The sequence below is a fragment of the Saccopteryx leptura genome, chromosome 3 (assembly GCF_036850995.1).
Source record: "Saccopteryx leptura isolate mSacLep1 chromosome 3, mSacLep1_pri_phased_curated, whole genome shotgun sequence".
In the NCBI taxonomy this organism is placed as follows: Eukaryota; Metazoa; Chordata; class Mammalia; order Chiroptera; family Emballonuridae; genus Saccopteryx; species Saccopteryx leptura.
This window is the reverse complement of record NC_089505.1, coordinates 130,205,135-130,230,945: the sequence shown is the minus strand read 5'-3', so window position 1 is coordinate 130,230,945 and position 25,811 is coordinate 130,205,135. Positions and strand designations below refer to the sequence as shown.

Here is a 25,811-nt window from a genome sequence, read left to right as displayed (position 1 = left end):
AAGCTTCAAATTTGTGAGGAGAAGTACATTTCAGCTGTGAAGACTTAACTTTTGCCTGACCCCAGGCCAGCGAGAAAATGTTCCATATATATGAAAATGTGTATATATTCCCCCCCTCCCCTTTTGTGACAATCTGATGTTTCTGAACGCTAGGGGCTCCCTGATTCTCTGGTTTGAAAGTAACTTTTCCTTTTAGTTTTTTTTTTTTTTTTGGAAGGGGGTGGGGGAAATGTGGCCTTAATTATCCTACGTCTTAGGCAGTTTAAGGAAGGGGCTGTGCTTTCTGAATCCCTTCAGAGCCAAGTGAGGAGGTACCTCTCGTTCTCTCTCTCTCTCTTTTTAAAGGACCTCGTGAAATAAAAGTGCAGAAAACAAACCCAAGGCGATCACAACAGCAGCCGCGGCGGCAGCAGCAACAGCAACAGCAGCGGCAGCAGGAGGAGGAGGAGGAGGAGAAGGAGGAGGAGGAGGAGGAAAAGTTGGAGTTGGGGCAGGCGCTCCGGAGTGGCTGGGCTGCGCGCAGCTCCCATTCATTAAGTCACCAGCTGCGGAGGAAGGTGGCCCATTGCCCGCGCTCCCCACTCGCTCCCTCGCGCTCGCAGACACACGCCACCCCGGCGCGTCCCGAGCAGGGCAGCTCTGCAAAAGTTTCTGCTCGGGATTTGGCTCCCTTCCCCTTGGACTTTCGAACAATTTGGGGCTGATAGAGCAAAGAAGGCAGAGGCACCCAAAAGGGAGCAGAAAACACCACCGTCTGTGTTGGAAGCAGGCAGCGAAGCCGCACTCGCGCTGTCGCTTCCCAAACCTGGGCCGACCCGCCACTCTCCCGAGCAGCCTCGGCCAGTTAGCGACCCCGGCGTCCGGGTGTTTGGCTGCTATTGCGGGGCGTCTTCGCGGGGCGGGAGGCTCGCGCCGCAGCCAGCGCCATGCAAAACTACAAGTACGACAAGGCGATCGTCCCGGAGAGCAAGAACGGCGGCAGCCCGGCGCTCAACAACAACCCAAGGAAGGGCGGCAGCAAGCGGGTGCTGCTCATCTGCCTCGACCTCTTTTGCCTCTTTTTGGGTGAGCCCAGCCCCGCTGTCCCCCGGCCCCTGACCCCTCCTCGCTCGGCGCGGGTCCCAGCCCGGCGGGGTGCCTGCGCGCGGGGCTCCGCACTTCCTCGCTGGCGCGGGGCCGCCAGCTCGCTGCGTCTCCGGGCACCGCCGCGCTGTCAGCCCCGGGAGGCCCCCACCGCCTTCTCGGGGGAGATTTCGCTTCCCTCGGGCCCCCTGGCCCGAGCCCTCCCCGATCCCATCGACTTCCCGGCCTGCACATGAATATTTGGGCGTGCTTAGGCTTTCGCGGGCAACTGTAAACCAGCTCTTTAAAAGCCGTCTCCACTTGGAAGCCCAGGTGGAATCCCACGGAAGATGTGGGTTCATCCTCTTAGAATAGGGGAAGCTGGCTGAACCATGCTTTTAGACCCAGCACGTTGCTTGTTGCTCTCCATCCAAATAAAATGGATGTGCTTGGAGCGCCGGCTCCTGCCTGGAGCCGAGCTGCCTTCCCCTGACTGTATGTAAACAACCAACCCCTTCCGCCGTTGCTGCCCCGGCCGGGCTGGACCTGCAGGCTGGCCTTTCCACTCGCTCCTCTCCTCAACGCCTCCTAGGGGTTTGGAAGGTGCTCTAGGGGCTTGATGCGGGTACCCATTCTATAGTTATTGTTTAGGCGCCTGCTGTGTGCCAGGTGGTCATTTAAAGTAGCCCTTTTCTTGACTCCTGCAGCTCGCGTGAGTAGCCCCATCACACCGATGAGAACTCTGAGACAGTGAGAAAGAGCAAACCGCCGTCAAGTTTTGGGACCACAATTAATGCACCCCAGAAGGTTGAGGCCATAGTCCACTTCTGTTTATCAAAGTAGTTGGAGGATCTGTGGGAGTGAAAGGAATTGGAGTGGGAGAGGATTTATGAACTCGGTGCAGGGAGGGAAAACGCTACTGACACGAACCTACAGGAGTTCCAAGGTTGAAGTCAGCCTAGAATTTTTTTTAAAAAAAACGAATCATGGTGTAATGGAAAGCACACAGGACTTGTCATCAGAACACTGCCCCTCTGCCAGTTGTTGGGTGTGCCACCCAACTGCCTCATTGGCCTCAGTTTCCTCATCAATTGAGTGAGTGGGTTGCACTAGATGCTCTCCAAGGCCCCTTCCTGCATTAAGAACTCGGATTTGGTCCAGAGCTGCTCTGCCAACTCCGCTAAACTGAGAAACATCTGTGTTCCCTATTCAGCTCCCTTAAAATAGAACTCCTGCACAGAGACTTAAGCCCCCTTTGAAATGGATTTGTCCAGGCCCATTGTGCACACCAGAGACTTCTTGGGCTGGACTTACGCTACCTCTGATCCTGACTTTCTGTAGCTGGGTCCTTGCTGAAATCCATTCCTCCTTGGCTTTCCTGTCCATAGTAAATTTTGAGAGTAAAAAAATAGATGGGTCTCTTAGAGTTTAAAAATAAGAATGACCCCCTTTAGATATGGGGAGATAGTTTAGGGTAAAATTGTGCTCTGCAAAAGAAGAAAAGTAACTGCAAATCCCTCTTCATGGAAATTCAACATTAAGATGCTATGTAAAGGAATTGTCACTGGAGGGCCTACCTTCCTGAACGCAGCTGGTTTATTATCATGCACAGTGGGAAGATTAATACTTTCTTTGCCAAGCTATTGAATTTTTAAAAGACCCTCCCGGGTGCTGGAGGAGAATCAGGAAACGCTAAACACATTGAAGCTGTTTGCTATAAACTCGCCTGGAGCTTCCAGTGGTTTACTGGTGTGTTTGGTTGGTGGTAGGGAGATCTCTTTCTTGCCACCTGGTCCAGTGTACCCTTTTACCTCCTACTTGGTGACTAGGAAGCCCAGCTAGAACATGCTTGACAGCCTTTGTACAGCATCATTGCTCTCCTTCTCCAGTCCCAAGAAATGGTGTATTATTATTAAAAGAGAAACAGGTGTGAAAGAATTTGCAAAAAGACACACCTATCAGCTGTTTTGTAGGCAGGGACACAAAAACCCCAAGCTGCTCCGTTGTGCATGGAAAGTATAAGGAAGGTGTATGTTTCACTTGCCTCAACTCTCCCAGTACCCCCACCCCAACCTAATGTTCTAAACCGGGTTGTTTATTACGTTTACTCACTACTGATCTGTTTGAATAAGTGATTTTGTTTACCTTGAAAACTAATGATAATAGCACCTTGTATTTTATTATAAGATGCACATTGCTATCCGTCTAAAGTATGTGCCTTGCCATTAAAGCCATATCAACTAAGTCATTTTCAAAGTGACCTATTATCAGTGCCTCCCCTAAGCATGGGGCTAATTACAATACCACTAATATAGTGCTTTAAACAACTTTAATGGGAAAAACTGTAAGGTAAATATTTACTTGAGAAATTTATGCAGGAGAACTCTTATTAGGCTTCCAAAAGAAAATTAATAACACAGCATGTGATTTTAATATTCCACACACCACAGTCCTAAAAAAACTGTTTTTACTTATTTTACTTTTTGCCTAAGACTGTCAGTATGGTTTAATTTTTTATATAGTTTATTGATTATATGGTTCAGATTACAGGGCACTAATATATTAGAAAGAGAGACAGAGTTTTCTGTTTATTCTATTGCAGGAATATATACCTAACTTCATCTCCTTTATCTGGGGTGAAAAAAAAAGCTCCTGTGCTATATAAGTGTTATGTAAGTGGAAATATGCAAGCAGTGTAACTTGTTCCACATAGCTTTTAGAATGTTAACCTCTTCATGAAAAAACAAAAGTCCGCTCTTGTTTGATGGTCAAAAAATCCTGTGTTGAGAGCACCAGTGAGAGTTTACCTTCCATGGGACAGCTATCTTCACCTTTTCAGTTGTGAATCTTGGCATGGTAGTTTTTCTGAAATTGATTTTGTTTTCCTTGCCATTAAATAATATATATCTCTCCCTGTTTTCTGTGCATTGGTTCTGGTGTATGAGGTTACTTACATGAGAGCAGTAGAGAATATTCTCAGGCAAGAAGGGAGGGGTGCCTCTATTATCGCTAGCCTCTTTTTGATATAAATTGCCTTATGTACTCTTCACTGAAACCCTCATGAAAAGATTATCCCCATTTTATAGATGAGAAAACCAAGTGTCTGAGAGGGGAAGGGCAGATTTATATTGAAGTTGATCCCTAACTCTCAGTGAACGTGACTGGAGTCCATCCCCCTCTCCTGTCATATCTGAAGAATCCTGAAACTCAGATTCTCATCAGAAAATCCTGCCTCTCCACATTTCCCAGTTACCCATTTGCTCCTAAGCAGATGGATAAGGCAGTTCAATAAGTGATGTGGCCTTGTTGCTTCATGACATTGTTTTGATTGGGAGCTAGTTCTAGTAATAAGTAATTCCCAGATTTTGAGGGCACTTTTTACCCCATGAGACAGTGGTTCCAAAGAAAGAACATGAAGCAGTACGTGGTTGTAGCACAGTGCAAAGACTTGGTAAATCCACGCTGAGCTGCCGTTTATGTGCCAGGCCTTTGCTCTTCCCTGTGTCCCTCTCTAGATCCGAATGGAGTGCCACCTTCCAACCCATGCACTTTCCTGGGTAGGCAGGTCCCGCTTTCTGGCCTGTGGGCCTGTTCAGGGCCCTTCATCCTCTTAGTTCAGCTAGCACATCTGCAAAATGGTGATCAGAACGACCACTAATCACGTTGCTGTGAGGATCAGAAGACATACTGGATGTCAAACTTATTTTGTCATCTCTTAGGACTTGGACAAATGCAAGGGATTTGTAATCTGGAGCTCTGGATGAAGGTTTTGTGATTATTTTTATATATTATGTCCCATTGGTAGATGAGACCATGAAATAAATACTCAGTAATGATGTTATAGTGAAGACCATAAACCATTCCCTTCAAAGAAAAGAACGGCACATTTGCCCAATACGTTGAGGACAGATGATTTCCATTCATTGTTGATCTAAACTTTAGCAGCATTCTTGAGCCCTAGATTACCATCTCATCCTCTTTAGAGAATGTGTTTTTGTTCAGAAAGACTGCTCTTCATGTGGTATTTGATACTAGGAGGTAGGTTAACTGAGGTTATGGAAGAGACAGGAGATGTTTAAGGAAGCAGGTGGTGGTCTGATGGTCTGAAGGTCCTGACTCCTGTTCCATTCTCCAACAGAAAACAAAGTCAGTGGATGGAGTGCCATGAGGCAGAAAGGGAGGTTCAAACAGGTAGAAATGTTGAATTTGGATAGTCAGCAACCCTGCTAGATAATTTATTGGTTCCAGGATGTTTTTGGATGTTTTTAATTTGCAATTAAATGGTTAAATATAATTCTAGCACTGTTTTCCTATATGGGATACATAAAATCATCATGTATCATTAAACTATTCATTTTTGATAGTGAGAGGGAGACGGTGTTGTGTAGTGAAGAGAATGGGCGATTTGAAACCAGAGACTTCAGATTCCAGGCCATCTAATGGCACCATCTGGGTGTGTGGTTGTGGGTAAGTAGGCTTTCTCTCGATCTCAGTTTTTGTTTTGTTTCCATTGGTAGAATGGCTGGTTGGGTGAGATTATGTCTGATGCCCAAGGCTGCCATACAACATTCTGTGACCAATTTTAAGAAGAGAGGAATGACACTCACATGTGCTGACTGCCTACTTCTTGCATGCTGTCTGTTTAGCTCTTCATCATACATTACCACATTGAGTCCTCACAGCAATGAGTAGTCTAGAAAAATAAGTTCTGGCCTTGTACTGCCACTACATGGCTATATGACTGGGAAAATTCAGTTGACTTTTCTGGGGCTTTGTTTCTTTATAATTTCAACAAAGGGAAGAGACTGGATAATCTCTGACCTTTTCTAATTCTAACAATATTATTTGTCTGGTAGGTCTTGTGATGTAGAAACCCAGTAATAACTTTTCTTGTGACAAGTTGTTACATTTTTTTTACCCAAGAACTGCTGCTGACAGTTTGCTTACATTGTGTTCATTCTGGAGAAACGGTAAGCACTTTTACTGAAGTTCATCCAATCTGCTGAGATACTGGCTAAGATTTCTCTTGGCTGGATGTTTTACCTGCCTCTTGAAATTTATAGTCATCACAAGTAAACAAGGTGACTTGCCTTCTTTCTGTTGTTCAGTTACTGTGGTCACGGAGTATGTGTCTTTAATAACTTGATAGGTTTTGCTAACTTAATCTACCATGTGAACCACAGAATATAGAAACAGGTTTTCTTTAATCAACTGGTGAACTATCTAGCTGAGCATCCTGCAAGGACTTCAATAAATAAGGGAACCTCCATTTAGTAGGTAAGCCCAGCTGATTTTCCTAGGATGGTTGAAAACCTCTATTTTCTCATTGTCCAGATGGCTAGTCTTTTTTTTTTTTTTTTTTTTTTTTTTTAATTTGCTCTTCTTCCCTAACGTTCTAATATACCTAAGAGATATACCATGAGGGTGTAGTTGCCTTTGGGGGAGATGGCTAAAGTCAGTCTGTGGCCTTCTCTACTTTTAGCCCAATGAATTTCCTGTTAATTTTGACTCTTTCTTCCCCCCTTCCTGTGCAGCTGTTTGGGCTGGCAAGCCCAGTTGGTCATAGCATGATACTAACGGGATCATCCTCAAGGACTTCTTCCCTGTGTAGGCAGTCAGATTTATGGAGAAACCCTACCCTGTGTGTCAGTTCAGTTCAGTGCACATTATTTGAGGAGTAATAATCTATTTTGGGGATGCCTACTAAGTCAATATTACCCATATTCACCTAATAAGGAGACCCATCTGGTGTGAAATACATGTTCTCAGACCCATTCCTCAGAGAGTCAAAATCAGTAGTAGGCTTTCGGCTAGTGCTTGGGATTCTGTATTTTATCAAAGCTTCTGGTGGTTCTGATTAGGCCAATTTGAGAATCACTATGCTGTTTAACAACTGATGTCTTAAGGGCAGTTAACATATGTGGAGGGCTTTTGTCCCTGCACTGAATGTTCTGGCACTTTACACATTGTTAGCTTGTCTGTACTTTTTTTTCCATTGTGGCCAGTGCACCTGTCATTCTCAGTAAAGACAAACAAGCTTGTTACAGTTCTTTCAAAAGGAAAAATTACCTCTGCGTGCCACCCTTAGGTCTACTGTGATCTTTAGTGCAAGGACTTGGTGGGGTCTCCTAATTGCTGAGAGGCTGAGATTTGTTTTTACTTCTGGGTTCTAAACTGAGTTCTAGATAGTTCAAGTTGCCAGCTAACTGACCACTTTGGATAAGTGATGTGTTAACTAAGTATTTTCTTTTGAGATACTGAAGTTTGTAAATGAGTAAAAAGTGAATGGAATAAATTAGATTCCCCAACAGAGCCTTTAATAGATCAAAGTTAGCTCAGCAAAGTTATGTAGGAATAATACAAGCTTTGGATTCACGCACAGATGGGTTTGAATCTTGACATAAAACTAAGATCAGTGTGACATAGGCAAAAATTATTTACCCTGTCCAGGCTTCAGTTTCCTGACCTGTAAAAGAAATAAGCAAACCCAGTGAACCTACCTGTGATAACACTCAGATGAGACCATGGATCTGAAAGCACTTTGAAAAGTTAAAAAACACTGTCATCGCCTGACCAGGCAGTGGCGCAGTGGATAGAGCGTTGGACTGGGATGCCGAGGACCCAGGTTTGAGACCCCGAGGTCGCCAGCTTGAGCGCGGGCTCATCTGGTTTGAGCAAAAAGCTCACCAGCTTGGATCCAAGGTTGCTGGCTCAAGCAAGGGGTTACTTGGTCTGCTGAAGGCCCGTGGTCAAGGCACATATGAGAAAGCAATCAATGAACAACTAAGATGTCACAACTAAAAAACTAATGATTGATGCTTCTCATCTCTCCGTTCCTGCCTGTCTGTCCCTGTCTATCCCTCTCTCTGACTCTCTATCTGTTAAAAAAAAACCCACTGTATCATCATCAGGTATTATGTTGCTAATATTATTCATAGTCATAATAGTAACTTCCTTTCCTTCCCCTTACCCTCACTCCTTAGTGGTTCTAAGGAATCCTTTCATTGTTTGGCAATAGAATTGCCTGAAATACCTGAGGAGAAAAAAATTGTAAGGAGACTCCTAAGCAAGAACTGGCAGAAGAAATACAAATGTTTCCCATTAGCTGAAGAAGAGCAGTGGCAGGTTTTCTGGTCGGAGAGAGTTACAGTGTAGGAACTTCAATAGCCTTTGGGGGCTGCCTCCTCCTTCTTTGAAAGAAAGATGCCATGCCATCTTAAGAGAACCACAAATACACCTTAGAAGGGTGGGAAGAGGTTTGTACAAATGGTCTGTTTTAGCATCAGTTCTTCTCTGTATCTTTTGACAGCCCAGAAAAAAAACCTAATTAAATAAAACATCTGTGATTGAAAATGATCAAAAAGCTTGTTCTCCAGGGCACTCCACATATTTGTTGATAAAGGGAATAACTGTTCTGGTTATCATATTTATTATTCATGCTAACCATGTGGTATAGATATTAGATCCCTTTTATAGATGAGGCAGCCGCAGCTCAGAGAAGTTAGTAACTTGCACAAGGGCATCGGCTTCACTAGATAGACAACAGAGTTTTCATCAGCTTAGCTGGCTGCCCACTTTTCAATGCAGTTAATGCCAAGAAGACCCACTCTTTTCTTTTTCATCTCATTTTATTTATTTTAATTTGATTGAGTCTGAATATGTACAGTATGTTCTGTAGGGCTCAGTAGAGGACACAGATATGAGTCTTAACTTAAAGATCACTTCAGGCAGTGGAGAAGACAGAGCTTCACCTAAATAAATGAGCTTGTCTGTGGACGTAATCAAGAAAGTGCCATCAGAGCAGTTTTTCATTGCCTAAATTCGTGGAATTTGAAAGTCCCCTCGGAGACATCATTATCAACAATACCAAGGTCATTTTGTTTATCTCAGTCAAAAAAACAGGCCTCTTTGAACAGGGGAAGGTTGGGAGGTCTGAGGGGTAAAGCACTGGTTTTGGAGTCAGACACATGGGAGTTTACTTACTATTATTAGCTATATAAGCTTCGGCAATTACCGAATGTCTCCCAAGCCTCAATTTTCTCATTTGTAAAATGGAATAATGTCTGCGTGTGAGGTTGTGAGGATCTGTGTGGCAGAGAGCAGTGCACACACTCAGCAGGGGGTAGCTGCTGTCATCACTGTTGTGGGGTCCTCTACTCACTCCCGGGATTCACAATTCCAGGCCTGGAAAGGTCCAGTGACCCTGGAATTGTCCATTGACAGTGAAAGAGCAAGGCCTAGAACCAAGGTCTTGGCATTCTACATTTTGCTGTTCAGGTGTTTACTTGTCAGTTTGAAATTTGATACCATCTCTGTGGCAGAGTTCTCCAGAGAGCTCTGGAGGCTACTCTTTCTCTTGCTGGTGTCTATTAAAAGAGGAACAAGACGAACAGGTTTAACTTTTAATCCAGATCAGTGTGGGGGGGGAGTTGAGAGAGGTCAGAGATGCAGGAGACGAATTTGAAGGACTAGGCCATCTGTGATGTGGAACTTTTCAAACTGACGCACGTTTTAGAAAGTGCTTCTTACCAAAGATAGCCGCTGACTGATTTGAGCTCAGGCAGGCACCATCTTTTTCAAATGATGTATTGAAGGAGAGAAAAAAGAGAGCCCATGTTTTCGGAGTTTTTGCTCTTTAAAAGCTATTCCACCACCTCTTGAGATAGAAATTACTCTAATTTGACAGAGGAGGAAACTCAGCCTCAGATTAAATAATTTTCTCAAGGTCATGCCTCAATTGGCAGCCATCCGAAGAAGTCTTGGTAAGGTTCTGGAACATCACTGTGAAACTATTCTCCTGTTAGGTCCAGAGTAAATTATAAATTATGATTTGCTTTAAAATTTCCAAATTAAAAACAAACCGAACAAAATAACACACATAAGACCCAGTTGGAAACTTTTGAAAGGAACTTGGTGATTTCTGTGCGCTTTGAAAGTATATATTGCAATCAGTATTGGTGGTAAGTGTGTTTTTGAGGTTTGTCACAAATTAACAAAATTATATGCCTAGAGAGCTATGTAGAGAAATGCAAATCAGTATAAGCGCCTTGTTATAATAAGCAGTATGCTTTGGTTCCTGTTTATGTATCTCTAAAACACATAATACACATGATTATATTGACACGAAGGAAGCCATTCTCATTGATGGTTTCTTTACATCTGACCCCTAAATTAGTTTGCAGCAACCAGCATATAATTTCTAGAGAGTCGATTTAAGTCTGTGTTTGTATCTGTCTTTTCAAGTATACATTTTTTGCAGATGTTCCTTGAGTACCTACTATATGCTAGATCCTGGAGGTTCCTTGCTCTGTAAGAATTCCCAGGCTGGCCTTGGCCTGGTAGCTCTGTTGGTTGGAGTGTCACCACAGTGTGCAAGGATTGTGGGTTTGATGCCTGGTTGGACAGGTGAGGGGGTCAACCAATGAATGCATGGACGGATGGAGCAGCAAATCGATGGTTCTCTCTTTCTCTCTCTCCCTGTCTCTAAGATTAATAAATTTTAAAAAAATCCGCAAAAAAGAATTCCCAGGTTGGTGAATGGGGGAGAGTTTTGCATAATTACACACACACACACACACACACACACACACCATACTTTGTAGTGGTAAGGAAGGGGTTTGGCAGCTTGGTAAAGAGTGATGCAGTTTGCTTATGGGTATGGACCTGGGTCTTGCAAGAGAAACAATAACTCATAAGCTATGAAAAAGGATTGGGTATTTGTAGTCAAGGGAAAACAGGTGCTGAGACATGGAAACATACTTGGGAAGGGTGAGTTGTTGGAATGTGAGTACGGTTTGTTTGCATCGAGTATCGAGTCGGGCAAGGAGGATCTGGGAGGCTAGGCTGGAGAAATCGTTTGGAGCCATTATCATAAAGACAGGCTGGATGGCGGCAGCTAAGGAACTTGGAACTTTTTTTTGGAGGACCAACACAGCAAATAAAGTTTTATTTTTGTTTTTGCTTTCCTTTTTCTTTTATTGTAGAAATTTTCATATAGAAAACAAACACAAAATATAGTGAGGCGTGGAATTACTGGGTGTAGGATTAATTTGATGTTTAGCTTTCTGAGGAACTGCCAAACTTTCCATTGTGGCTGCACCATTTTAGAAGTAACTTAAGGTTAGTTAAAATTTGTAAGAACAAAATATAAACATCTTACAGACAACGTTTAGATGAACATATTCGGGAAGAAAAATTTAAAAGGAGATTAGTCTAAGCTGATTCATGTTGCAATTGCTGGGCTTGAGGGGAGGGAAATTGGAGGTGGAGAGGGGAGATGGTTTGGGAGCTGGTGAGAGCTGAGCCTAAGGCACTGGGGGGCGGGGAGGACGGGCAAGAAGGAGGTTATAGGTAGTTCCTGATCTCCTGGTTGGGAACTTCAACTATGGCGAAGCCACTCCCTCCAAAAACACTTTAAATGCAATGTTTATAGAAGACTTACAAAATTCATATTATAGGGTTAGTAAATGCTTTTTCATGTTCGTAGTCTTATTAGAAAGATGACGCTGCAGTTAACTTGCCTTTTTTTTTTTGCTTTGGAATTTTTAAATTTCTCAAATGCCCCTTACAATACATGGATCGTTAGAAATCTTCTTGGTTTACAGAGATGGTTTTTCGTGGGTAGTAATGGTATTTTAAAAACAATTTTATTGAGATATAATTCATCATACCAGAAGTTTATCCAATTAACATGTACAGTTTACTGACTTTTAGTGGATTCACAGAGTTGGGCACCCATCACCACTATCAATTTTAGAATATTGTCATCAATACAGTAAGAAACTTGTACTCACATTACTCACTTTCTGACCTACTCTCCTCATCCCTCTGTCCCATGGAAGCCACCAATCAACTTTCTGTTCCTATTGATTTGCCTATTCTGGACATTGCATGTATAAGTGGAATTATATATTGTGATCTATTGTGACTGGCTTCTTTCACTAAGCGTAATGTTTTTAAGGACTATCCATCCTGTATTGTGCATGTTCAGCATGTATTAGCACTACATTTACTTTTATTGCCAAGTTATATTTCATTGTATAGACATACCACATTTAGTTTATATATTTATCAGTTTATGTATTTATCAGGCTTCTGTGTTATTTCCATTTGGGGGCTATAATGAATAGTGCTGCTAGGACCATTCATGTACAGATGTTTGTGTGGACATGTGTTTTTAATTCTCTTGGGTGTATATTCTCAGGAGTAGAGTTGCTGGATCGTATGGTAACTCTATGTTTAACTTTTTGAGGAACTGCCAAAGGGCAGCACCATCTTAGAAAGATATTAGGACTAATCAAAATGGGTAAGAAAAAAATGCAAAAGTTTTACCAAAGACCTTTGGAATTCACATATTCATGAAGCCACTATGGGGGCATTTGTTCTTAGGAGCAGTAGTCACAAAGAAACAACATTTTAAATCAACTTAGTAATATCATTGGATTTAAGATGAGTGAGCAGAGAACAATAAGGCTGACTGGGGACAGGTGCTGGGTGGTCAGCCAGACCCACTCACCCACTGAGTAACATTCTTCCACAAACCAGGCTGTGACAGCAGATTCCTACCTCAGCAAATGAAAAAAACCTTGGAGCCTCAGAGTTCTTGAAAACAGTTAAAAGTGCAAATATTAATATTAAAACCTATGTATTCCTAGTATCTGATTTATAAGATTTTTAAGCCATGAACTAGAACCATAGTTCCTGATAAGGTCTATTATTCACATATTCCCTCTTGTATATGTAATTATCATCTCAGAAATTAAATTACCATGTATTTTTTAGACTCATGTGTTGGATGTTTGGAGATAGTAAAGAATACAAGTACATGCCTGACCAGGCAGTGGCGCAGTAGCTAGAGCATCGGACTGGGATGCAGAGGACCTAGGTTCGAGACCCTGAGGTCGCCAGCTTGAGCGCGGGCTCATCTGGTTTGAGCAAAAACCCACCAACTTGAACCCAAGGTCGCTGGCTCCAGCAAGGGGTTACTCGGTCTGCTGAAGGCCCGCGGTCAAGGCACGTATGAGAGGGCAGTCAATGAACAACTAAGGTGTTGCAATGCGCAATGAAAAACTAATGATTGATGCTTCTCATCTCTCTCCATTCCAGTCTGTCTGTCCCTGTCTGTCCCTGTCTGTCCCTCTCTGGGACTCACACTCTGTCTCTGTAAAAAAAAAAAAAAATAATAATAATAATAATAATAAAAAAAATTAAAAAAAAAGAATACAAGTACAAATGTTTAGGAATTAGTTGGAGCGTCAAGTTGTAAATTTCACTTACAAGTGTATGAAAAATTAAACTACAACTGTTACAAGAGGTGAGGAAAAGGCACTTTTATTATTAGGAGCTTTAAATGATATCTCACTTTATCTTTTCAATACCAGAAGAAGGAAGATGTCAATAACCTGGTTTTGCAACTCGGAAAGGTAAATGATTTGCCCAGGTTCACACAGCTCATGTGTGTTGGAGCTGGTGTTTGGCTGGACTCAAGGCTGACTAAATAATGACAATCGCTAACATTTACCTAGTGCTAGCTTTGCACCTCTCACTGGCTTAACCAGTGTGCGTGCATTCTCTTGTTTAATCCTCCTGTGAAGTCCTTATCACTGCCTGTCTTCATTTTACAGAACTGAAAAGTTCAGAGAGGTTAAAAATAGCTTACCAAAGGCAATGGGCAAGTGAGGCGGAGAGTCAGGGCCAGATCTAAGAAGCCTGTCTTGTGAGGCCAGTCTTAACCACTGGGACCTATACTTACTCTACTTATGTTCCTCAGGTGTCTCTGAAGGCCCACTTTCCCACAACTCTGGTGGCTTTCACATCGGCAACACTTCATGCGTTGTCCAAAATGAGGGAGACCTGCGATTCTGACCCTGGGTTCTTTGGACCTAGAGAAAGATCAATTAGGGCAATCAGGAGGTATCTTACGTTCTTTTCAGTACTTCAAAAGTACCTCATGTGTATCGTGGGTTTCTCTACGAGTAACTTGCTCTGACTACCTCAGAGCATGAGCCTCTGTCTAGACTCGTCAAAGCATCTGCATTCTGCTTATCATTTGAATTTAGAATGATACCTGTCAGCTCTTGCTGGGCTTGCTAGTCATTTTCCTGAACTAGGAGATGGGATCGGCACTTCATGTACTTTGATTAACAAAAGGGGAGAAACGATTTTAAGCAGTTTATTGGTAGATAAAGATGTCTTCCAGAAATCACAGAGGCTCGAGATGGGAGCTGCAGGGGGTCTTTGGTGGTGAAAAGTTGGGACATCCTAGAATGGACAAGCAGCTCTGTAAACATAGAAGAGAGAAAGACCACTAGATCCTGGGATGTTTCCCTAAAGCGAGAAGGATCCTGAACTAGGCCTTTGTCCCTCATATCGGGCAGTGGTAATGGGTCGTCATAGGCTCAATCTGCTGTCCTTGTGGTTTGGTTTAACCTTTGGGTCACACTGAGAAATTTTGAACTTCTCTGGTAAGCAGCTGCGGATGCTGCACCTTCATTAAATGCAGTAAATAGACCTTCCACCAGTAGCCTCTTCCCCACAAATGATCCACATTGTTAAAAAGTTAGCAACCACGGACAGGAAGTGGCAGAAATGCTCAGCCACGGGGTGGATTTCATTAGACACTTGCCCATAGAGCTGTTTCAGTCTGCAGCCTGTGTTGGTTTCTAGGGACGGATGGCCTAGGACACTATTTCTCATCATTGCATTTGTCTTGCTGTCATCTTGGCCTTAAAGATATTTGGACCAAGTGTATAGTTTCTTTTGATGCAGCTGCACGCGCCGTGATCATAGGGAGGAACTCTTGGCAGGCCGAAGTTTTAGACATATTTTTGAGGTGTTACCAGTTTACTTGAGGCTTTGGCTTAGTGGGCTTCTCCCCTGAACTCTGGAAAGTGGGGTCCCAATGATATGGCAGGAGGGAGGATGGGCTTTACTCATCCTTGTAAACCATTGCTGCGGACATTGGTACCTTGGGCATTATGTAGAATTCCGAGGGGCTGGCTGGAAAATTAAAAGATACTAATCAGGTCAAAACATTCATAATGCAGGGGGAAATAAGCCATCCTTTCCTAAAGCCATTGGCATGGTTGAAGAATGTATAATTATAATTTTGCCTTAAACTGGTTATTTATGGTTGTGCTGGCCTCAGCTGAAAATTCAACCATTTTTATTATCATTAATTAATCATCTCTTTCACTGAACAGCTCTACCAAACAATAATGGCTGCAGCTGAGATTTGAATGTAAATATCCTTTCTTGCTTCATCTGATTTTTCTCATTCTAGATCTCCAGCTCTCCAGCCCCGAAAAGCCAGCAAAACAAAACGTCAGCACCACCACACCCAGCATATCATTATTTCCAAATGTCCACTGGGAAAAGAACATTTTTGGACCTTTATAGTTAGGCATATTTGTGCGTCTCATAACATTGTACCGTCCTGAAGGGGCGACACTGCTCTAATTGATTTTGCAGATGAAGCAGTTGCCTGTAGGAGCCGCTGAGGGGTTTGCTGGGGATCCTGCAGGGAAAACGGTAGCGCATCTGGGGTGAGAACCACCCAGCACCTATGCTCTTTCTTCCAACAGTGAAGACTCGCATTGGAATTTGCACTGGCTACTATTTTCAATAATAAGCATGTAAAGAAAGAAAGCTTTAAAATGAAATTATCTGGTCTAGTTACATGTTCAGCTGTGATGTGGGGTTTCCAGCCATTTGCTCATTTGAGTGTTGCCTGTTTCATTGTCAATTTCTAGAGGATAAAGAAAGATTAGACTCAAAATCTATCTATAGACTGGGCAGGGGAAGGGCATGAACTTTACTCAATACTTCTCTGGCAAGCAGCAGTGTGAAGGGCTTCACATGCATTATTAATCTACTTGAATTTCACAACAACTTTAGGGAGGATGTTGGAGGGCGTTTCAGTTTTCCATAACCGGGTCAGCAATGCCCATCTCAGCTCTTCTGGGTGGCTAGCTGGTGACACACTGTATTAATAATTCAACTAGTTAATCACTAGCAGAGATGGTTTACTAAGATTCCCGGGGAAGTGCTTTGCCAGAACCTGCTTTGAGCTGGTCACTTAGACCATGAATCCACTTTTATTGAAAGTTATGTCAAAGTCAATTTTGGCTCCATTCTGCAGAGCCTTAGAAGGCAAGGGTAGAAGTCATGGCTGGAGAATACTTTGCCAATTTCATACAGAAACGGAATGACTTTTTTGCAGAGTGATAGAACTGCAATTGCGTTCATTCTTTTTATGAGTCTCTCCAAAGGAGTTAAAAAGCCAGAGAAATGCAACAGTTTGAGTGAAGCAGCCTACACTTTGGTTAAAGGCTCTGTGTATTTCCCAGGCTATTGTAAGGGCTTCTATTCAGCTGGGATTTGAATGGTGGCGGTGTGATTAGCATGAGAGCAAGTGTATAAAGTAGGTCCTTTTTTCCCTTTCCTAAAAGAAGTTTTGTGGCATTTCTTTTTCTGACAGAGTTGGCATGAGCTTTGACAAACACGGACCCTCCACATTTAGAATGCGGAGCAGCAAAGCAGCTGGCAAGAGACACCTCAGATCGGAGGAGTCGTAGCAAGGCCTGTTCCTCCACTTGGACCAGTGCTGAATGGGAAATATAAGACCAATGGGAAAGTGGACCCTTGGCTCTTGACTAGTAGTCTCTGTGGTACGAGAAGTATAGAGAACATTCCTAGGACGCAGTTGTCTGTCTTATCTGCCCCTCGGTTATTTATTGAGATAAATACAAAGCCCCAAGGCGGGGACAAGAAATAGAAGAGGTGGATCCCACCCTAAAGGGGCAGGTGAGAGGATGAGAAGATAAGCACACCAACAACAGGCAGATGATGAAAACTTGGCCATTGCCTCGAGCTGATCATTAAATGACATTTTTAAAAATTAAAAAAAAAAAATCTAGCTGAGCACTGAGCTGGGCCCTGTTTTCAGCTTTGCTCTATCAGCTGGATGACCCCTGACAAATTCCTGCCATGTTAGGCATGATAAAATGAGGGTGGTGGTTTATTCCTTGCCTGCCTCCTATAGCTGTTGAGGCCAAAGGGTAGGGGATCAGGGACGTACATAGGAAAATGCTTTGAAGCTTATGAGTGTAAAGTCATATTTGTACAATGAATATCATTTTCTCTTGTCTTCTGAATCCTCTCTCTCTCCAGTCTATTTGTATCCCATTTTAGGTACATGCTGTTATATACCAGAACTGAAAACATTTCTTTACAGGGGGTGTTTTTTTTTTAGGAGGATAGTTTCTCTGTATTATTTACGCAATGAGTATACGGGAGTCATTTCTCAAAACAGCGATTCTGGTCAGGTAGGTCCTTCTCTTCAGAACAGGACTTTTGTGACCCCTCATTAACTGCAGAATAAGCTTCTTAGCATATTTGAGACCCTTCAGAATCTGACCCCCAACAGTCCTTTCTACTCCATTTATTCCCTTGTTTTCCATCCCTTCATATCCCTTGTCCCAGACAGCTCTGGCCTGCGACTAGCCCAGACACTTTCCTGCTCTTTCATTCTTTTCTGCTTGGTATATGCCACTCACCTCTTGATACTCAATTCAAGTTCCACCTCCTCTGGGAAGCCTTTCCTGACTTCTTCCAGGCAGAATTAAGTCTTCTTTGGGCTTCCATAGCACTGACCTTTCTGATACAAAAATTTTTAGTTTGTTGCAAAATTTTGTAAGGTTCCATTTAATAGATTATAACTTTCTTGTATGTAATAGATTTTGAAATTTTTTTTTTTAATTAAAGAAAAATGCTAATATAAAGTTACTTTAAAAAACAGATAAGCAAAAAGAAAAAATTGTGTTGCCGATACTACCTTAAGGTAGTCACTGGCATAGTATCTCCTTCTATAAATAGCAGAATTATTATTAAGTATAATTATAAAGCTAAACACGGGGTGCTTAATACATACCTCCTGCAAGTCCATGTGATGAAATGGAAAAAGCCTTCGCTTGCTAGAGTTTGTAACAGCCCCTAATGAAGTATTAACTAACCTGGGAGAATTGGGAGTATGGAACTTAAGAGCAACTAGGTATTTTAAGTTCAATTTTGCATTCACAGTGTTTTGAACTTGGTCAACAGACTGAATTTGTACTAACCACGATGGCTTCTATTTTATAAAAAGTCCTAAAACTTTTTTTAAAAGCCAGGGCTGTAGTTAGAATGCGTGATTTTTTCTCATCCTTGTCTTGCCTTAAGGAGGCCTTTGAATGGGAGAGTAGACATGCCCTCCTACAGAGCAAAAAACTGCCCAAGCTGGGAGTCAAGAAATCTGGGTTACATCCTGCCTTTGTTGCTAACTAACTGGGTCTCATTGGCCAACCAACCTTCCCTCTCCGTGACTCTGTTGACTCACGTGTGACAGGGGACAATGAAATCTTCCAGCATGAAAGATTCTCTAATTCTTCTGCTGACCTGGGTACTTACTTCCTCTGAAATCTCTATTTCTTAAAGCAAGGTGAGGTTCTCACTTCAAAGAAGGAAGGTAAATGATTTTCTCCCTTAACCTTTTTCTGTTGGATCATATTGCCATACTTGTTCTTCTAGCATTTCAAAAGTGGTTTTGGATCTTTGCTTTTACTTATGGAAAAACCTTTTAGAACAACCCCCTGTGTGTTTGTTTGTTTGCCTTGTTAGATATTTATTTGGAGGTTTCTCACTTCTCCATTCTGAGAGGGCTGAGATTGAAATACCACAATGTCTGGTTCAGAAGAGAAAGGAACTGAGAGTAGAGAGCACCTACTGTGTTCCTGATGTTTCACATGCTTTATTTAGTCCCTGCAATATCCTCGTTTAATGGGTATATCAGTCCAGTGTCACAGATGATAAAACTGAGGCACAGAGATGATAAGTATTAGGAATTAGCCCCATAGCTGTGTATCTTATTTCAAAACTCAGCCTTCAAGACTGTTGAACCAATCTTCCCACTCTCACCCCCATCCGTGGATTAACCCCTCTAAATCATCTTTTCTGGGTTAGCATTAAGCCTCAGCTTAATACTTGTGGGGATGGCAAGTTTGTTCCTTGGAAGCACTTCTAATGGTTCAAAAGGTTATATTAATGTACAATCTACCTTCCTATAATTTTAGCCCAGCATCAAGTATGTTTGGTACCATGTTGATAAGTAATTATTAGCATTAATAATAATATTAATTAGTTTTATAATTAAAAGCCACTGAATAAATGGTAGTGGTGTGTCTTTTCAACAAACATTCATTGGGCACCTTTAATGTACTCCATACCTAATGATGGATCAGTGTGGTTCCTGCCCACTCTCATTCTATAGATGGAAAAACGGGCTCAGAGAAGTTAGAAAATGGATTGTAAAATCCAGAGGAAACAAAACTCTTACCTTGTGCAGATTCAAGTTTAAATCTAGTAAATACCGTATTTTAAAGCAACCCTTTATACTCTGGACTTGGTTATTTTGTGAAATCAGATATTGGCCCATGTTTCAGTAATCGACAAGCCTTTTAAACTTTTAACATAACCTCACAAAGCACAATAATACAGGGCTGGAGGTTTTCAGTTGTTCGTGTGGAAAATAACACAATAATACAATAATTAATAATAATACAAGAATAAACTCTGTTTCATGTACTCAGAACTGAAAGCCTACTTTTGCCCACTCTGTCTATTCTTATTGTAAAAATATTCCAGAAATATGATTACTGTAAAAAGGAGTAACCCTCTCATCATTCTTCCAAGTTCCTGCCAGCCTGGTTTTGAGTGCAGAGGTATTCTCCTTGACATCAACCTTCACCCATATTGGTCTCGTTTCATAGACTCACCCCACAGGGGTCTGCCTTCTGGTCTTTTGAGCATGTCTTTTCCCTTCAAAGAAATCTCCCCTTTTTCTCTGCCTATGGGTAAGAGTGTCTATTTTTTAAAAAAAATATATTTTATTTATTGGTTTGAGAGAGAGAGAGAGAAGGGTGGGGGAGAGAAGCGGAAAGCATCAACTCATAGAAATTGCTTCTTGTATGTGCCTTTACCAGGTAAGTCCCCTGGGGCTTTGAATGGCCAAGCTCAGCACTCCAGATCAACATTTCATCCACTGCAACACCATGGGTCAGGCAAGAGTGTTCATTCTTTTTTTTTTTCTTTTAATTTTTATTTTTTTATTTTTTACAGAGACAGAGAGTGAGTCAGAGAGAGGGATAGACAGGGACAGACAGACAGGAACGGACAGAGATGAGAAGCATTAATCATTAGTTTTTCATTGCGCGTTGCAACACCTTAGTTGTTCATTGATTGCTTTCTCATATGTGCCTTGACCGCGGGCCCTCAGCAGACCGAGTAACCCCTTGCTGGAGCCAGCGACCTTGGGTTCAAGCTGGTGGGCTTTTGCTCAAACCAAATGAGCCCGCGCTTAAGCTGGCAACCTCGGGGTCTTGAACCTGGGTCCTCGGCATCCCAGTCGGATGCTCTATCCACTGCGCCACCGCCTGGTCAGGCAAGAGTGTTCATTCTTAAAGCTGGATTCTGCTCACCCTACTTCCTCAACCAATCCAACTTTGGGGAACTTCCACCGCATTTCAAGTCATTTCCAGCTCTGGTACTAGTTAGTGACCTTAAACAAATGACACTCTGCTCATCTAACTATCCTTACTTAAATAATAAGGCAGATAGGATGGTCTTTAAGGTCTGCTGAGGTCATCAAATAAAGAAAGACTCTGCACCTAGGACAGTGGGAGGTCTTGACCCTGTTGAATTGTTGAATCCCACCATAGGGTTGCAAATTAAGGGAATATATGAAGAGATTCACCGTCACTAGGTTTCACAGTTTTAGCTTAGTGTCATCAAGTTTTGAACTCATTTAAGAGGCTGCGTGGCACAAGGGAAAAAGGATTTTGTTATGGGGTCAGACAGTTCCTGGGTTCAAATCTTGGCCCCACTATTTACTAGTTTATCACTTGAGGCAAAGGTTATAACCTCCCTGAACCTCAGTTTTCTTATTTGTAAAATAGGGACAAGATTCCTGTCCTACTGGTTGTTCTAAGACTAGAGTATGTCTGATAGGGATCCAGTTCTTCAACATTCATCTACCCTGCATCCCAGAGACCTTTGGTTTGGAAACTTGTATCTGTCATAGCAAGCTTCAGAACCAATGAGCAGATAAGAGCGTGCTGCCTGGATTTGTGGCACGTGTGATATACAAAGTGTTGATTAGGTGCAATTTATCTGATCTTTGTAAAGTAGCACTGGAGCCCTTCCAGAGACTCACGGCACCTGCAGGAGGGAGCTACTTTTGCATCTGCACTTGCTTCAGGGAGGTGTTTTCTAATTGGGAGAGAACGTGTTGAATATTTGTCTTTAATGAATTCCAGTGTTCTGAGGCAAAATTTGCCAGAGATTGAGCAGAACATATTAACCAATATCATTTAAAGTTGATTAAAACTATCATCTTAATTAAATACAAGAGAACAAGAAGTTCTCAGTCTTCTGGTAGCAATTAACGACTAAAGAGTCAATTTGAAGTTGTTTTTGCAACTCTTAAAATAATACTCCTTCTCCCCCTCCCATGAAAAGAGTTTCTTAGCTAGAGACATGCCCTCACATTGAGGTTTTTGAAAGCTGTTAGGACCACAAACCTTCTGGCAAAGCCTTCTGCTGCCAAAGCATCAGAGTTCCCAAAAGCAAGAGGGTTCAAGCTCAGGATACGCTGATTTGGAGAGAGAGCCCAAACAAAGGGCCTTTTGAGGCAGGAAACTGGGCTTTGGCTTCAGCACAGAGCAATGTGGGATTGGAAATGCGCCCTGGGACTTGCTGGGTTGAAGAGGGACTATGAGATCGATCGATGGAGGAAATATAAAGTTTCTCCATACAGCGCGAGTTTATTTCTAGACCCTCGAAAGTTGGTGTCAGACGCGTTATCTTACTACCCCTGTCAGCTTAATCAACATGCCTATACAATGTGGACTTAACAACAGTATATGTTTTTGTGCACAAAAGGAAAATGCTCAAGGTACACACAGACGTTACCATTCCAGCAAGGATGTCTGACCTGAAGACCAGTGTTTTTCTTTGAAGACCCAAAGCCACTTCACTCGTGAATTCATTCATTTGCCCACTTTTTTTTTTAGTAATATATTTTTTTCTTTATTAATTTTAGAGAGGAGAGAGAGTGAGAGAGAGAGAGAGAGAGAGAGAGAGAGAGAGAGAAGGGGGAGGGAGGAGCAGGAAACATCAACTCCCATATGTGCCTTGACCAGGCAAGCCCAGGGTTTTGAACCGGTGACCTCAGCAATCCAGGTTGATGCTTTATCCACTGCATCACCACAGGTCAGACTCATTCTCCCACTTTAATCATGCAATATTTATTCATCACTTGCATGTACTGGATTGATTGATGTAGCTATGAAGTTAAAAAGTACAGTTCCTATTCAAGGAGCTCAAAATCTAGTTGACCAAAACTTGAAGATTTGAAGTAAAGGAGACAGTCTTTCCCAATAAATATGTTTTAGCTGTGTTCACATACATACAACCCTCTTCCCCCCCACCCACCCAAACAGGTATTTTACATTTGACTTTCCCTGAAGTGAAACTGCTAGTACTCCTCTTCAGAGATGTTCTAAATAGCAGCAAACTGACCAACAGAAGGAGCCCAGCAGGGACAGTTTAGTTAGACAGGAGTTATAAAGATGGGAGAAGACCCAATGATGTAACTCAAGGGAGAGAAAACTATTTAAATTCCGGTGGATTCTGTTCCTCATGCCCCACCCACTTTTTTTTTAATTTTTGTCCCTCGAAACTTTATCGGTTAAGCAAAAAATGTACATGACTAGAAAAGACCCGCTTTCTGTCAACTGCTTGGTAAGATTGAAGGGGGATAAAGAACAATAGGAACAACAGAAGGAAATGAACCATTGACCAGAGAACTGAACTTACGCTGTGAAGACCTGGGTTGACTGAGCCCTATCACCACAGGGATGAGCGGTGACTTTGGCTCACATATTTGGAAGACTGATTCTTCTGCAAACAGATAAGGCTCAGAGATGCGAGATAAGAAAGGACATCTCATGAATCTGATATTAAATGTTTACTTTATGTCCCAAATGCGCATCAGTTGTGTAGCCTGAGGTGTGTGTCTTCCAAGTGTCAAGACTCTAAGTGTATTCAGTCTCTGTCTTGTAGTGTCCTTTACGTGGCCCTTAATGATATGGTTCCTATACAGTAGTTGTACAGAGATAAGCTGGGTCAGCAAATGAATTCACAGGTGCCAGGGTCTTGAATCAGCAAATAGCTACCTTAACATAGGTCAGATTTCATCATGAGATGTAAGGATGGCTCTTCCCTTGCTTTGGATTTGCACTGCTAATGCAGTCTTTGATAGCTGGGCCTAATCAGAGAAATTACAGTGGTTGATTAATCTGTTGAATAAGAACATTGAGAAGAAAAGTTTCTGATGTGTTTATAGATACTTAGGCCACACACACAACTTTTCTCTCCCTCTTTGGATTAATGTATTTGTATGGTAGATTAAAAATTCACAGAAAATACTATGTTTCTTTGCATATTTGGAGAGGTAAGAGATAATAAGCACGAGTTTATGAATAACCGACAATGAAATCTGAGGCAGGGACCTCATCTTACTACTTTTGCGTTCCTAGTGCCTTATTTGGAGCCTGGTACATACAAGTTCAGTGAACACTGAACAGAACAGAAACACCCAAGTCGTTTCTGACGCGAGCATAACATGCTGAGCCTTTTTTCTAAAAGGTAAATTTGCTTTTTATTATTGCTCTCTTAAACGGCATCCCTGCAAATTTGAGAAAAGGGGGAAAGCAGCCATAATCCACTGCTTAACACAAACACCATTTGGGCCGATTTCCTTTTAGTCATTTTTATTTTATTTCCTGTTGGTTATTTAGGTACATCTGCATATGATTTTCTCTGTTGCTAACAGTTATTTTATCTTTATTTGGCCACATGGCCCCTGACTGTCGTTCAGAAGTCAGCATCGCTTATTCTTTTTGCTTTCCTTGGCCACACCCCCCCAGCTCAGAGCCCTCTGGGGGTGGCACGGTTGCCCCTGGTACTTGGGCTGCTGTAACAAAGCACCACACGCTTGGTGGCTTCAACAGCAGAATTGTTTGTCCCCGGGCTCTGGGGGACCTGCGCCAGGCCTCTCTCCTTGGCTTGTGGATGGCTGTCTTCATGTCCACACGGCACTCTCCTGTCTGCACGTCTCTGTCCCGATGCCTCCTTTTCATCAGGTCACCAGTCACGTTGGATAGGGACCCACCTGAATGACATCGATGTCACCTGATTACTTCTGTAAAGGCCCTATCTCCAAATAAGGTCATATTCTGAGGTCCTAAGGTTTGAGCTTCAACATAAGAATTGCTTTTGGAGAGGGGGACACAATTAGACCCATAACTGCTGTCCCCTCCCTCCCCATGTATACGTGAGGAAAATGAGGCCTAAGCCAAATTGTTTGAGATCTTGAATTTAGGCCCACATGGCTCTGAAATGGTGTACTTTCATCATATCCTGTTTTCTAGGTTGACTTAAAAATACCCAAAACAAAGAAGTCTTCCTTGATCTGAATTTGATTAGTGTGAGACAATGTCTGATGGTTGTTAACTGCTAAATTTAACTGAGTTTGACCAATTAAAACCTTATAATCATGTTAGGTAAAAATGAGGTTACGTACAGCACACTGTGCTTAGTTAAAATTTTTAATTGTTCTAGAGCATTTGCTAAGGCTGTTGCATAGATTGTTTTGTTCTTATTTGGCGCCAAAGCCTGTGCTTTTTTTCTGATCATTTGTATTGTCAGTCACCCACAAAGTCAAAAGGTGGTGACTGTCATAATGCATATTTGGTCACTCTATGTGAAGTAAACAATGAATTTCTTTAGGACCAAAATCACCCTGACCTCTGCTTACAGGAGATGCACCATTCCATATTCATAAGGTAACATTTTTGAGCATCGTGGTGCTCCAGGCATTATATGATGCATCTTTGCACACAATATTATTCCTCTCACATGACTGTGAGAGGTGAACTGCAGTCAGGACCCGGGGTCTCTGCCCCTAACATCCACATGCTTAGAGCTACACCACACTACTCTTTCATTGTTCTCCAGTTTCCCACAAATGATTACCCTCATTACCCCCTTTTGTTCTTATCTCCACCTAAGTGTGTTCCTAAATAGTGCTATGTGTTAAGATAACCTGAGCAAGTCTAAAGAGGGAGACTCCAGCTATCAATTTCAGTGAGGCCTTGGAAGCAAAGAGGGAGCAGCTCCAGACGCTCTCGGGAAGAAGACAGGGTTTAGTTGAGTTGTGCTGCCCAGGCCCTGGCATGGCCTCCTGGTTGAGGAAGGTGGTTGGTCACACTTCAGATAGCAGGGAGCTTTAGTTATAAAGGTCCCATGCTCTACTAGTCCCTCTTCTTTGTGTCACCACAGTGATCTTTCTAAAACACAGCCTGGCAAGCCACTGTCTACTTCACATGTATTTCTTTGAGTCTCTGTTGTGTATCTAGCTGTAAAGGATAAATAGAAAATATTGCCCCTGCTGGCTAGAAAAATCAGTCCTGTTTGGAGATCATACTCACAAAACATACTTTTAGAGCTCGTAGGACATCTAAAGGTTACCGTTTAGGCTACATTTTCTTAGGGGGTATTCTGGACAGCTCTGGTTCTTAGGTTATACATCACCCTGTTGAAGCTCAACAGTGAATGAACTTGGATGAAGGCTCCAGGAAGAAACATTCACTCCA

General features: G+C 42.4%; 1 protein-coding gene across 1 annotated transcript in view; it reads left to right on the top strand.

Moving 5' to 3' along the window:
* The first annotated feature begins 369 nt into the window (after positions 1-369).
* Positions 370-25,811, top strand: part of PLPP3 (phospholipid phosphatase 3) — an 86,414-nt gene continuing 60,972 nt past the window's right edge. The window contains exon 1 of the mRNA XM_066376393.1: positions 370-1,065. Coding sequence (XP_066232490.1) covers positions 927-1,065 — 139 coding nt within the window. The 5' untranslated portion in view covers positions 370-926. The remainder of the gene's footprint in view (positions 1,066-25,811) is intronic.